The sequence below is a fragment of the Talpa europaea genome (assembly GCF_964194135.1).
Source record: "Talpa europaea genome assembly, chromosome: X".
Taxonomy (NCBI): domain Eukaryota; kingdom Metazoa; phylum Chordata; class Mammalia; order Eulipotyphla; family Talpidae; genus Talpa; species Talpa europaea.
In genome coordinates this window covers 28,342,278-28,356,795 of record NC_140081.1, presented here as the reverse complement: position 1 = coordinate 28,356,795, position 14,518 = coordinate 28,342,278, and the positions used below count along the sequence as shown (strand labels likewise).

The window sequence follows — 14,518 nt, the reverse complement described above, 5'->3', positions numbered from 1 at the left end:
GCTTGATGGCTCTTTATTTTTATCTCTTTCAAGAGCATAAATCAGCCCATGGCCTGAGGCTTCTGTAAAGGTCTTCTTTATTTTGCAAGCTATTGTCATTGGCTTTTGAGTTATATATGTTGACTATTTTAGAGAAAACAGAACACAAGACTTCCCTGAAGGCTTGGAATCTGTCTTTTTCACATTCAAAGGCAAGATGTAAACAATGTAATTTTAAACATTGTTTTTCAGAGATCAAGTTGGTGCTACACATTGGTATGTTTGGTTTATGTCATGCGTTGTTTCGATTTTCCAACAAGATGCGATTAGTATGATCTCAGGAGAGAGGATTCACTCTGTACTTAAGGAGGAGGAACTGTTTGGCCAAAGCACCTCTTAATGAGTAATTGAGTGGATCTGTCCTGCAGGCACTGCGATGCTTTCCGAGCTCCTGTGTTGATAAGGTCACAGGGCTCTGGGTGCTGAAGGCTCCAGGTGATTTTTTATCAACAAACTCTTTCCAAGAAAGTTAATAAGGAAATATTCTCATTTTAAAACTTGGCACACTTTGAGTTTTGTTTTTTTGTTGTTGTTTTTATTTTCTTACATCATAGTTCATTTTTGTACAGTTATTGATTTCTCCCCTCAGATGTAGTCCCCATAGTTTTCCTGCCTCCTCACCCATGGAGCAGTCACCATATTCCCTTGTGTTCCTCCCTACCCTGCTTTGAGCCCCTCCCTCCCCTTCTACTGCTGGATGCCTCAGATCTATAGTTTGCCTGCAAATTTTGTCTTTTTTTTAATATTTTTTTAAGATTTATTTATTCATGCATATAAGAACCGGGGTACAAGCCAGATGTGTGGGAGGGTGAGAGGATTCACCAGGAACAGAGAGGGAAACAGAACAGGCAGACTGATGAAATACACTGCTGAGGGAGCAGTGGATGAGACAGGAGAGGTCTGCCATGTCATGTGGGTAGCTCCCTGACCGGCCAGGATTGAACCCGTGCTACAGAGGCTGTGGACGGCTTCACAGCGCTGCGCTCAACCGCCTGCGCCACTGGGGAGGCCCTTTGTCTCTCTTTTTTTTATTTTTACATCTTTTTTTTTGACCCTTTGCTCGGTTCCCTTATATTCCTGCTATAAGTGAAACCATCCGATATTTTTCTTTTTCCTACTGACTTATTTCATTGAGTATAATTCCCTCCAGCTCCACCCATGTCGCCTCCTAAGAGTTTTTTTAAACAACATAAATCTTTATATATTATAGGAAATATTATAACTAGTGCAAAGCACATGAGACATGAACATAATACAGCTGGGAACAGTAACAAGACCAGGTTTAAAACTAGCTCTGCCATCACTCTCTGTGTAAAGCTCATCACGTCCTTGAATGGCACTGAGCCTCCATTTTATAATATGAAAAATAGGAATAACAATGCCAGCTTCACCGGGTTGTGGCTGAGGACTGAATGTGTGTGAACGTTGGAAACTGAGGTACTGTACAAATGTAAGGTGTGTGTTATTCTTGGTTGGCTGGTTGCCTGTCTTTCCAGCTCTTTCCCTTTGAAAAAGTCAAGGTATCTTTTATCATTTCCAGTGTGACCACAGGAATTCCATTTCAGGATGTAGAACTATTTTAGTTTCTTATACTATACTAAATATATTATGTTTACATAGACACCATTGCAATCCTTTATTTATTGACTAAGAAATTAAATGTCATCTTTGTTGAAGGGTATTAGATGAATCCATTCAACAAAGATGAGTGCCAACTGTATATGTCCTTGAGAAGACAAATAATAATTAAATTCTTATCATTCAGTATATAAGCTTTCTGAATCTCAAGGCCATGGCACAAGCTATTCAGGCAGTGCCCTGCACAGGGGTATCTGGCGATGCAGTGAAAGAGGGAACGCAATCCAGGCCACCTTCGGCAAGCCTAGCCATTTGCACTGGTCAGAAATTGACATACCAGGGTAGTTCACCTTCTAGCAATTTACACAGAGCTGTGGGATGGGCTAGCAGCGGCCCTGATTCTTGCATAGCATAGGTGATGTTCAATGAAAGACTCTCAGTATTTCACTGCTTGATATGAAGGCTGCTGATTGTGCTTATTATCTGGGGTCAGATTGCCTGAATTCAAGTACTGATATATCACTTATTAGCTGTGTAACCTAGAGCACATTAGTTGACCTCTCTGTGCTTCATTCTCTGCCCACTTCATAGAGTTGTTGGGAGTATAAGTAAATTCTTACATGCGAAACACTTGGAAGAGAAGCTGGCTCAAAATGTTAGCTGTTTTAAGTGATGGCTTTACCTGCATCTCTACTCTGTTGAAAAGTTCCACAATTCATATCTGCATTCTACCCACAAATACTATTTTTTCTTTAATGAATTCAATTTCAAAATGGCGATGTTTTTCTTTTTATCCCAGAACTTTTTGGGCATACATTTTTGTTAAATAACTAAAAAGCATTCTTTTTAACAATATCAAAGAATTCTAGCTCTTTGATCAGAAGGTCACTTTGCTGTTTCTAGAATTTCCTCAAAAGCCATTGCTTTGTCAAAAGTGACTGAAGTGATAAGGGCTATTTGCCTTTTTTTTAAACTTTTTTCCTTCCTGGAGTTGTGCCTATATCCTCTGCCAGGGTTATAAGATTAGAGGTGCTTTGAGGTACAGTAACTTGCATCAATTTTGGTTAAGATTCTTTTTTGTAACTTTATTTTTAAAAGATTTATTTATTTATGCATACAAGAACTGGGGTACAGGCCAGAGGTGTGGGGAGTGAGAGGATTCACCAGAGACAGAATGGGGAATAGAACAGGCAGACTGACTGAAATACACTGCTGAGGGGAGCAGCGGGCGAGTCAGGAGAGGTCTGTTGTGCCCTGTGTTTAACTCCTTGCCCAGGGTTCGAACTCGTGCTTCAGTGGCTGTGGATTGCTTCATAGGTTGCGACTCAATCCCTTGTGCTACCACGGAGGCCACTTTTGTAACTTTAAACTGGCAAGAAGAAGTCCTTATGGAAGCAATGTTGTTTCCTAATGTTTTTAAGATAGTTAACTTAAGACTTTAAAATAGTTACAAAGTTTTGCTAATTATCAGACTTTGGTATGAAGGACATGAGACAGATGGATGAAGCAAAGGATGAGGCAGATAATGATTTCATTTTTTCCCTTCCCTTCATATCTTCATTCCCCAGTTCTCTTAAGACACCTTGAAGCAGCCCTTTTCACTATCCGTAGTGTGTACTTACCAGTTTCTACAGATTCTAACTCTCAGGTCTTTTTCCATGACCAAAACTGGAAACATGCTATGCTAATAATGGTTGCACCACTGATTTCTAGGTATTTAAAATAATTTGGTTCTCTAATCCAAATTGAGGTATACAAATGATTGAGTTAATTATCACTTTAATGCAATCTTTTCTAAGTAAACTACTCAGAAAGAGAGATGCAATATTTTTATAATTTTGTGGCATTAGGCATTCATCTACCATTATGCAGATGTGCCAGGCTATGATTATTCACTCCAGGGAGACTCTTAGAGTCACAATACTATGGAATCTGCACCACTTGGAGGCATCAAATGAGATGATCTTGTCGGGGGCTAGAGGGGCTGCTTCCAAAAGTGCTGAATGATAATTCATGTGTGAAATATTATAGATCCTGTATATTATACTCAAGTTTAGTTAGCTTTTTAAAACTACAAAGTGGTTATAAGGTTGTTCCTAAATTGTTTGCAAAAAAAATCACTATGAGAAAAACTGATATGTTAAGATTCTTATTATCAGAAGGAGAGAACATCTTAAGAAGCTTTGCACCCATCAATGTATAGAGTTGCTACATTTTAAATTTTTCCCCTTTTGATCTGAGTGCAGTGGCTAAGTCAGGTAGGGGGTTGATCTCTGATCCTCTCATTTTCTATAGCGAGTCAGTGAATGTCTTAAGCCTCCATTTTCTTCATTTTAAAATGAGGCTAATAATACTCACCTCCCCACACTGCAGTGAAGATCAGGTGAGCTTTGTGTGCAAACTCTTCCTACAGACCAAAGCAAGTGCTCAATGCTTTGTGATGGGCTGTTATAATTGTGATGAGCTGTTATAATTGTGGGTGTTTTCTTTTTTTTCTTTTTTTTTTAACTGTTTTTGCATTGTGTCAGGAAATGAGTGCATAAATGTTTAAACAGTACCAATACATTGGCTAGTATTCTTAGGGCAAATGTATTTCTGCTGCTTTATGATTTAGATTCCCCCCCCCAGTCATATTGTATTTCAGAATTCCAAGACATCCCAGAGAATGTACCATCTCGCATGTTTTTGTTATTAATTTCATATTTTTATTCGTGTAACATTATAGAAATTCCAGGCATGCATCATTATACATCAGCATCTGTATACATTAAGTTCAATGGGAAAATGTGTTAAAAGTTCCAAACAACTGACACAGAAATGAACTGTTGGAAAACAATCCCATTGTATGCCAGGGAGACGCTGTGTAGTTAATGATTTGCTTATTCTTCGATCAGACATATCGTTAATCATTTTACACATCATCAAGGAGAAATCGCTTTCGAGCTACTTCTTAACAATTCTAGTCCCCTCCTGAGCACACTCCATCCCTTCAGTTTCAGGTGTAGATACACTAAGTCTTCCACCCTCTAAATTGCAGTCGCAATCCCTCAGTCACCATTATTTGGGTCAAATCAGGTTTTTTGTCATGTGATGTCAAACAAGCAGTTTGAAAACTGCCTATGAACATTAGTATTTTCAACAATATGCTCTGTATTGCCCTATTTAAAGACACTTTTTTCTTTTTCTGTTTATGACTTTTAAAGGCACACGAGCATAGAGAACTCTTTCAGTGATTTGCTAAGACTCTGAATTGTTTATATAACTGATTATGTTTAACATCAGATACTACTAGGTAACTGTACTTCTCAAAGACAGTACCTTTTATGGAATATAAAATGCTGGTGTATAGCAGTGATGTTGTATTTCGTTCTGAACCTTTTGTTTAAGCCTCAGCAGGCTCAGTAGGTCTGTCTGAATTCTCTGATAACAGCTGTTACTATGGCTGCATATTGTGTCATATTTTATTTGTTGAACTCATGCCTGATAAGAAAAATGACTGAATTGTCTGCAATTTTGAATCTACATAGAAATGTTTTCTCTTTCTTATGGAGGTAAAGAAGAAAATTAGGAAACTAGAATTAGAAATGCAAGCCATGTGTTCCTCAATTCAGTTTGTGTGATGTTCCTGCATGTTGTTGGGCCTGTGGATTGGGGGGCCCTTCCCCCACCACAACAGGAAGCCCTGTCTTCCCCCCAAGGAGAAAAACGAGAAGATGGATTAATTCAAATAATGAAATGTCAAGTCAGACTCTTTAAAAAAAAATTGAGTTTCCTCTTGTTGGATAACCAATGGATGTTGAATGAAACCTTGGCTTTTTATTATGGTTTCTATGTGGGTTCATATTTTATGTTCCACGGATTCTTATCAACCACAAGATACAAAGGTGTATTTAAAGCACATTGATCCAAATAAAGTGAAAAATATCTTTTGAGACGAAATTTTTCCTAGTGGCAAAATCAAGAGATGCAATCTGTGAAGAGGATGGTTACGAGGCCCTGCATACAGCAGTGGGCTCAGAGGTTACCAATACAGTCGTTGGAGCGAAACCACCCACTGGCTCTTTATGTGACCTTAGACACCTTTTTGTGCTTCAGTTTCCTCAGCTGTAAGATAAGGATATCAATGATGTCTTATCTCATTCGGCTGTCATGAGAAATCATTGAATAATTAAAGCACTGCGAATAGCATCTCAAGTGTGGTGAACACTGTAGCATGAGATATTTCCACTGGAGTCTTATTATTTGCACTAGTAGGGTCTAAAGGTCCCAGAACTGTTACTTTGGAAAGATAGAAGCTGAGAAGATAGAAGCTGTTTTATGTATCTGTCAGGTACCGTGTCTTACCTTAGCATTTCCTTGGTCTTCTATAGAATGAATAAGGTAACTGGAACTGAGCAAATTCAGTTCATCGTGGTGACAGCTCCAGAGTTCTGTTATCTGAATCAACTCTTACTAAATACTGCATGAGTGGTTTTAAAGAGGCTAGTTTAAGGCCTTGAGGTCAAAAACTTTATCCAGGATGTATATATACCCAAGACTACACATATGAACTCTACAATGAGCTTCTTCTTTGTCGAAACTTACTAAACTCACCAAGTAAAGTTAATTATATGTAAGTCTATCACAATAAAACTGATTTTTAATTTTGTCATTTCTTTTATTTAAATTATTTTATTGAGGTAATCTTGGTTTATATCGCCATTTGTATTTTGGAAGTATAGGATCCCCTCCTTGAGGTGGTTTTACCATAGTGCGTCTACCACCAAAGCACCCATAGTCCTCCATCACAGTCCATTGTGCTCGCTCCCTCCCCACTTTGTTTTCTCCCCTCCCCTTCCTTTCCCCCTCTCTTCTTACCCCCACCCCCAGCCCTGGGTAGCTCCGTTCTGTGGTCAGCTTTCAAGGGTGAGTTTTTAAGTTTGACTTTATCTCACCCATTATTTGATTTCTCTATATTCCACATATTAGTGACACCATCTAGTATTTCTCTCTCCTTCTGACTTATTTTGCTTTGCATATTCCCTTCCAGCTCCATCCATGTTGCCACAAATGGCGTGTTTGTCTTTTTTGATCACTGAGTAGTATTCCATTATATATATATATATATATATATATACCACATTTTTTTTGAAATTTATTTATATATTTTTACATCATTTTATACCACAACTTCTTGACCCACTCATCTGTTTTTGGGCATTTAGGTTTTTTCCATAGCTTGGCTGTTGTAAAAAGTACTGCAGTGAATATGGGAGCGCAAGTTTCCTCTTGAATTAGTGTAAAACTGGTTTTTTAAAGCTGTATTCATGATGGTGAGAATATAGTAGATATTTATTATTTTTGACTGCATTAATGATAAATGGATGAATGAGTGAATGGAGTCATTTCGTTTATATCAATGGATGACATGGGCAATTAGGATGCCTAAGGAGTTCAAATTGAATGTTCTTGGTTTTGAAGCTTTACATCAACCTCCGAAAGTCTGATTTTAGCAGTAAATCTAGTTCCTCTCACATGCTTTGAGAGTTCAGTCTCCCCACCCTTCCTAATTAACTGTTTTTTCTGATTTCCTTGAGAGTGAAGTCAGTGGCTAAACTGCTTGTTCCTGTTCTTGCTGGGGGTATATATTTCTTTGTAGTGTGAGCTTGTGTTTTTATTTGTGCTGTTATACAATCATATAATTTAGTCCCAAAAGATAGACATTTTTATATAGTAACCACAGATGTTTTTAAGATTTGAGACATTTACCAAAAATGAAGTCCTTTTTGTTCATTCTAGAAATAGCAGTTGATTCACCAAACTTGGAATTTGGGCCTCCACTGAGAAACACTGGCCACCTGTAAGCCGAATGTAACCGTGAGCCATGTGTGTGGCTTTCCTCGCTGAGTGTTAGCATGAGGAGCTTATCTCTGGTCCCTGGAGAATGTTAGATTCTGAATTCTCATTGTGTTCTCTCCCAGGTATGGCAGCAGCCAAACTTCTGCATGAGTCTGGCCTGAGTGTGGTTGTTCTGGAAGCCCGCGACCGTGTGGGAGGCAGGACTTACACCATTAGGGTAAGATATTAAAGATGTAGGGGAGAAAGTGGGACTGAAATTGAATTTTTTTTTCTGAAAGTCTTGAATTTCATTTGAATCTTTTCAAGAAAGGAAAAATTACTCTGAAACATTCTCCATTACCTATCTTTCAATTTGCTTCCTTTTCAACTTTCTTCTGTCTCTTTTCTCTTTCCATTTTATGACACTTAGCAGCTGCCCATTAATTTATTGCACCAAAAATAGGTGTTTGGAATATACCTATTTAAAATGAATAAAACAAAATCACTGCCCTTGTAAAAGTTACATTCTTTTTCGAGGGGTAGGAGGGTAAGTGGAGGGGCTGGACAATAAATAAACAAGCCAAAAAAAAAAAAGAAAGAAAGGAAAGAGGGAGACCTTTCGTGTCCCTGAGTGATAAGTACCCAGTTATGCTTAAACATGTTCAGACGCAGAGAGCTTTCCTACTCACTTTTTGGTCAAAAGTTGTTCCTTAGTGACTGCAAGTGAAGTTGATTCAAACCATAGAGAAAATTTGCTACTGAACATAAAAGCAATTTCAAAGGTTCAAATTATAACCAAATTTTCCCTGATGTTGGTTTTCAAATGTCTGTATTTATATTAGCAAACCATATAAGGGAAGTGATCATTTCCTTTCTTGCTTACCTTCTAGTATCAGGGTGCATCACAGTTAACCTGAATTAAGAGAAATTTATCAATGGTTCATAGCTTACAAATTAAAGGCACTAAAAAACAAACCATGTTGTGGTATATTGTGAATGATGGAGTTCACAAGTCTCTTGCTTATTCAGTGTTCAATTAATTTTGCTTTAAATTAGAGAATGATTTAATAATTGCTATGTCACATGGATGAAAAAGATTTGAGAACAAAATCCAGTTTTCCATGATATATACCTCTAGGTGCTTCTATACCCTGTGAAATGCCTATTTGCTTATTTCAGTAATGTCCTCTTTTAACTTAGGAATAACATTTTCACAAATACTTATCTTTATTTTTCCATGGGAAAACAGAACCAAAAGGTTAAATATGTGGACCTTGGAGGATCCTATATTGGGCCAACCCAGAATCGTATTTTAAGATTAGCCAAGGATCTAGGACTGGAGACCTACAAAGTGAATGAAGTAGAACGTCTGATCCACCACGTAAAGGTAAGCCTGGGCCAGCCTTTCAAGGATTTGCAGGTAATTTTATACGTATTTCCATGTAAATATTCTAGATCACTCTCTCAGAATCTTTTGTATAGCAGAATGATACATATGTGCTTTATAAATGTATTTCAGCCACTCTGACAATTTTTTCATGGTTAGCAAGGAGGAATTAAGTGAGAATTCTAAACCTATTTGGGAAATTTATTGACAAAGCAATGTTGCCCATAGGGTAAGAAGTTTAACAAAAGCCATAGAGAAAAAATATATATGATTAATGAAATACTTCTATTTAAATACCTGGGACTTGGGCCTCCCCGGTGATGCAGTGGGTTGAGCTCAGCGTTGTGAAGCTGTCTGCAGCCCGTGCAGCGTGGATTCGACTCCCGATCAGCCAAGGAGATACCCACATGGCGTGGCAGACCTCTCCTGCCTCGCCTGCTGCTCCCCTCAGCAGTGTTTTCGGTTGTCTGCCTGTTCCATTCCCAGCTCTGTCTCTGGTGAATTCTCTCACCCTCCTGCCTCTGGCCTGTACCCTAGCTCTTGTATAAATAAATAAATCTTAAAAAAAAAATTTAAAAATAATAATAAATAAATACCTGGTGCTCTTTAGTGTGATATAAAAACCTGTCTACAGTTTTACAAATGTTGCTCTGGATAGCACATTATAAAAAGTATTGGTAATATGACTATTGCAGTATTGAAATCTTATTATTGACTAAATACATATGTAAATATATGTGTGTGTTTATATATCAGTTAAATTACTCTTCTCTAGAGATTTACATAAAAATAGCTCAAGTCACATAACTCATCTTTTGTCTGAAAGTTACACTGATCATACCAAGATTTCTGTGAGTTTACTGGGTCTCCATTTCTATGATCATTTAACACTTAAACTCATTCACATTTCCTGTCCTGGTCCTGTGACTGTCCTTCCCTTTACTCCTGCCAGCCTGGGTACAAACACAACTGTTTGTCACACACTATCCCACAAACATTTGTGTGGTGCAGAACTCTGATGCTTTGAGCACTGACGGTTTGGTGGTAGTGGTGGTGGCCGGGCGGGGGTTGGATATTGGTTGGGAGGTGAAGGGTTAATTGTTGAAACACCAACAGCTTAGAATTGAATGTTGGACATTCTAATTCTAATAAGCCCTTAGACCAATGCACCCCTAGGGATTTCTCTCTGGCCACACTCCTCTGTGGATTCCAATCTTTTGCCATGTTACTGTCTCAGACTTCCGCATCTCCCTGATCTTTAGTTTCCCTTCATCATTGTCACTTGATCGAAAAAGTCACAGATGTTCACAGACATGCAAAGAGTCACCACTTTGGACCCCACCTTGGAGTCCCATAGAACAGGCAGAGGTTTTGAGTATCGGTCTTGCCTCTCTCCCCCTCACTGAGCTCCATATGAAGATATAAGCGGTATAGACACATATTCCTCACGGTAGAAATCACTCACGTAGGAGATAGAATTAACGAGTAGCAGTCCTGATTTACATAACAGTGTTGATCCTCTTGTATTATTGATGAGTGATGATATCAAGAAGGACAAATAAGAGATTGTACATCATGAATCATTTAATAAAACAGGAAATAAACATTTATCTAATTTGGAATAAACGTGGGTAAAAGATTTTCTTAACTTATACATAAATGTTTTGGTTGACCTTCAGATTTTGTTTTATAAGGCTTTTCACCTTATATATGTCTAGCAGGAAAAAAAAAAGACATTGAATTAGAAATAAAAGTGTAGCATGGAGACAGTGTGATTTGTTGATCATCAATCAGCAGCACTTTAGTAAACATCCTTCTTTGGGTTCCTCACTTTTAAATGTAGGTCATATTCATCGATTTCTTCTGTGTTCCTTGTCATCACATATAAAATTTGCAGAGACTGACTCCCCGAACACTAAGATCTCACTTTCGTTTCTGTAGACAAAGGAGATGACTAGAGATTATATTCACTTCTCTGTCTTTGTGTATGCAGGGGTTCTTGGTAGTCAGGGGTTTTGGCCAGCATGCTTTGTTTTTCTGGTAATCTTATGACTGACATTAACTTCCTTGTTTGAAAACGATTGTTCAGTCATCAATTGTGGAAACGTTATTACACTTAAATAATTTTTCACCGTGATGGCCACGTGTTCTGCTCTTAGACTATTTCAAGTAATCTGTGAAGCTAGGAAAATCAAGCAGCATTCCTGATTTATAGAAGATAAATACCTATGCCAACAGTGTTCTTTATAAAATTTAAAATAAATGATTGCTTTTAATTATTACAAAAATAATAATTGTGCCATGTTTATTGTAAATATACAATAGGAAAATATTGGTAAAGAAAAACAATTTAAGAGCCCTTTCATGATCCTATGTAGAGAAAATCCCTGTAAAATATTCTCTTGGTTTATATTTTTATATTCCTGGATTGCTATTTTCTGACCTCTGCTGGAGGAAATGAGAAATATCAGTGCTCTTAAAAAATGTTGTCTACAAATATGTATGCATATATGTATGTTTGCTGCAACTTAGTCTCTAATTCTCATCAGTGAGACAACTGAAACACCAGTGAGGCTGGGAAGCAAAGGTTTTTGCAATCTTGACAGAGGTGCTAATCTGACTTCCTAATAGTCATAAACGATGAAGAACTACATGATAACAAATATGAGAAAGATTTCATAGCTAAGAAGTCCTCCCAAAACTAGATGCTTGTCCTCCATAACCACCACCCGCCCCCACCCCCATCTTTGCTCACATGTCGTTTTTTTCACTTTTAACTTGTGAAATGCTCTCATGTGGCTATATCTATTTCTGGAATTATTGACCAGAACTCTGACAGTCTACCTCCTACATGCCAGAAAATGGAGTTTGGAAATAACTACTTTTCCCAACTAAAAACTATAATCATGCAAATATATAGTATGTTTCTGCCTGTTTTCTTCAATGAAAATGTGTATTTCTAACCCAAAGCCTGAGAGGATCAAGTATGCTTCTTACCTTATTGTTAGAGACTGTTATTCAAATCAACCTGCTCAGGGAATCTGCTTTTAAATTTCTTACATGGTCATTGATGGAGACAATTTCATGTGCAGCCTTAATAACATTAAACTAAGGAACAATGCTGATTGAAATTGAAACTGATGAAATGGAGCTACCCACAAGAGGGGGAAGTACAGCAGCTCTTGATGGGGTAGCTTCACAAAGGAAGACTGTCTTTCTCTAGAAACAGTGGCTCCCAGTATCACCACCTCCCTAGTGTTGTAGAAGAAATGGTCTGCCTAGATGGGGTGTATACATGATGGCTTCATAATAGGCACCCATAAATCCCTGGTATGTTGTGATGGGCAAGCTCCATGACTGTCTGCCCTCTGCTCTCTGAGAAATGCCTGTCTTCCGAGTGGCAGTCATTTTTAGTGCTATGTAGATCTGTTTTATGTTGTTAAAATGTGGTTTTCCAAATCCTTTTTCTTTTTTTCTAAGATTTATTTTTTATGCATACAAGAACTGGGGTACACGCCAGAGGTGTGGGGGTGAGAGGATTCACCAGAGATAGAGCGGGGAACCAAACAGGCAGACCAACCGAAATACCCTGCTGAGGGGAGCAGCAGGCAAGGCAGGAGAGGTCTGCTACACCATGTGGGTAGCTCCCTGGAGCGCCGGGGATCGAACTTGTGCTACAGAGGCTACGGACAGCTTCACAGTGCTGTGCTCAACCCCCTGCGCTGCTGGGGAGGCCCCCAAATCCTTGTTCTTGAATAAAATATGTGAATCCAAAGCTATATTGGGATTTAATTATCAGTGGGAACAGCCATCACTTCAGCTGAAATCTATATAATTCAGAAAGTCTTTTCTTCTACAATTAGTAATGTGGCTGTTGATGCTTAACAATAATTGTTTGTTTTACAGTCATGCTAATTTCTGCTAGTACAGTTTAGAAGACATCTGTTTAGAAGCCTTGGGAATGACTTGTAGAATTTGCCCCCTTTTGGAGAATATCTCATAATTAAAAAGAAAGCAACCAAAAAAACTTCTTAAGAAAACTTAGTGTATATTCTGACTTACATCTCTTTCTCTCGCATTGAGTGCATCCATGTGTCTGGTTAGCTTGTTGTTTCTTGTTTGTTCATTCTTTTGGCTTCTTTGAAGATGTTGGAGAAAATTCTGAAGGTTGGTACAATTTGAACTATCAGCAAATAAAGATTCTCTGTCTCAGATCCTTGTATCAGTCTGCAATTGGTCCTAATATCTAGTCAAAGTACACTTGAAAATTCTTTAGGCCCAAAGGCTGAACAGTTAAGAGTTTGATACATGTAATGATACAGCGTGACTTAAAATTAAGAGTCAAATTTCACACTGATAATCACTGCCAAACTTCAGTTATCTGGAGAAACTAAGAAAAATGACTTTCTGGTCTTAGTCTGCTTCTATGTGGGCAGAAACCAAGCTGATTGTCAAAGTCCCTTTGGTGTTGCATGTGCCCAACCTCAAGAGATGCTTGAAGAGGCATCTCTCAAATATATTGCCTATTGTTGCTGCTACATTTGCTGTTGCTCAGACAGTCTCATGAGGAGGCAGTATTTGGCATAATCCCTCAATTTGTTGAAAACTCTGAAATCCTATTGAGAAAACAGTTCATAAAGGCAGAGAGCAGTGTTCTGTCTGTAAGAGAGTGTTCTGTCTGTAAGACCTGTTCATTGAATTGGTATGAGGCGATTGCAGTTGCTAAACTGTATCTTGGTATTGAGGAACGGCAGCAGAATTAGAGTTGAAATATTGTGAAATAAAATATTGAAATCATAATTGCATTTGGCAAATGGAAATTGTCCTGTTGTGCAGGACCTCAGCATCTCCCAGAAATCAGCAGTGCAGAGTGCCTGGTCTTCTCTGGGCTCTTACTGTCCCCACTTCTCCATGACCCTGCCCCCAATCCTATTAATCTAGGGGAAGCCTGGATCAAAGTGCAGGGGTGCACTTGCCTCTCTCATGATGACAGAAGTCTCCAGGAACAGGTTAGGCAAACTCTTGTATTTCACCCAGGAACAGCTGCCTGTTTCGCACAGATCCACACATGCCACACAGAGCTCACTGGCTCCTGGAGTCTGCCCTAGCTGAGATGGGCTTCAAGAACCTTCTTTTCTCCCATATTTTATTTCTTATTTGTTGGAAAGAAGGCTTTTTCCCAAGGAAAAAATGTGGAGAATAAGAATGTCCTCTTCAGCAAGTGAAACTCATTAGCCTGATGATCATTCTGAAGCTTATGTTAAGTTATTCTGGAAACCCAAACACACATTTGTCCTCTTTAGAGAATATGCTGTAATAATTTGCTGAAAATTGTACCTTCAGTGGCTGTATTTGGAATAACAGCTTGGGATATAAAATGAATTTATTCTACTGCAACATTTCCATTTGGAACTTAAAATACGAAAAAGTCAACATATTCTCTCTGAACACACATGCACATACACACACATCTGGGTAAAGGAAGTATGCATTGAGAGGAAGTTCAAGAGGGCCTAACATGTGTTAGGCTACCTTGCTCCCCTCAGCAACAGCCTGCAGGAAGGCATAGATGTGGATTATGAGTTTAACCACATAGTCAAAGTTTTTCTCTTGGCCTGTGCTGTGACCAGCAAATAATAACAGTGGTGATATCACTCTGAGATGAACATCTGGAACATACCAAGTGCATTCATATCT

The 14,518-nt window shown here is 38.4% G+C and overlaps 1 protein-coding gene across 1 annotated transcript in view; it reads left to right on the top strand.

The window, feature by feature from the left end:
• MAOB (monoamine oxidase B) overlaps positions 1-14,518 on the top strand; it is a gene marked incomplete at its 3' end in the record, with an annotated part of 102,661 nt that overhangs the window by 39,269 nt on the left and 48,874 nt on the right. Inside the window, exons 2-3 of the mRNA XM_084258695.1 lie at positions 7,578-7,672; positions 8,684-8,821. Coding sequence (XP_084114821.1) covers positions 7,578-7,672; positions 8,684-8,821 — 233 coding nt within the window. The remainder of the gene's footprint in view (positions 1-7,577; positions 7,673-8,683; positions 8,822-14,518) is intronic.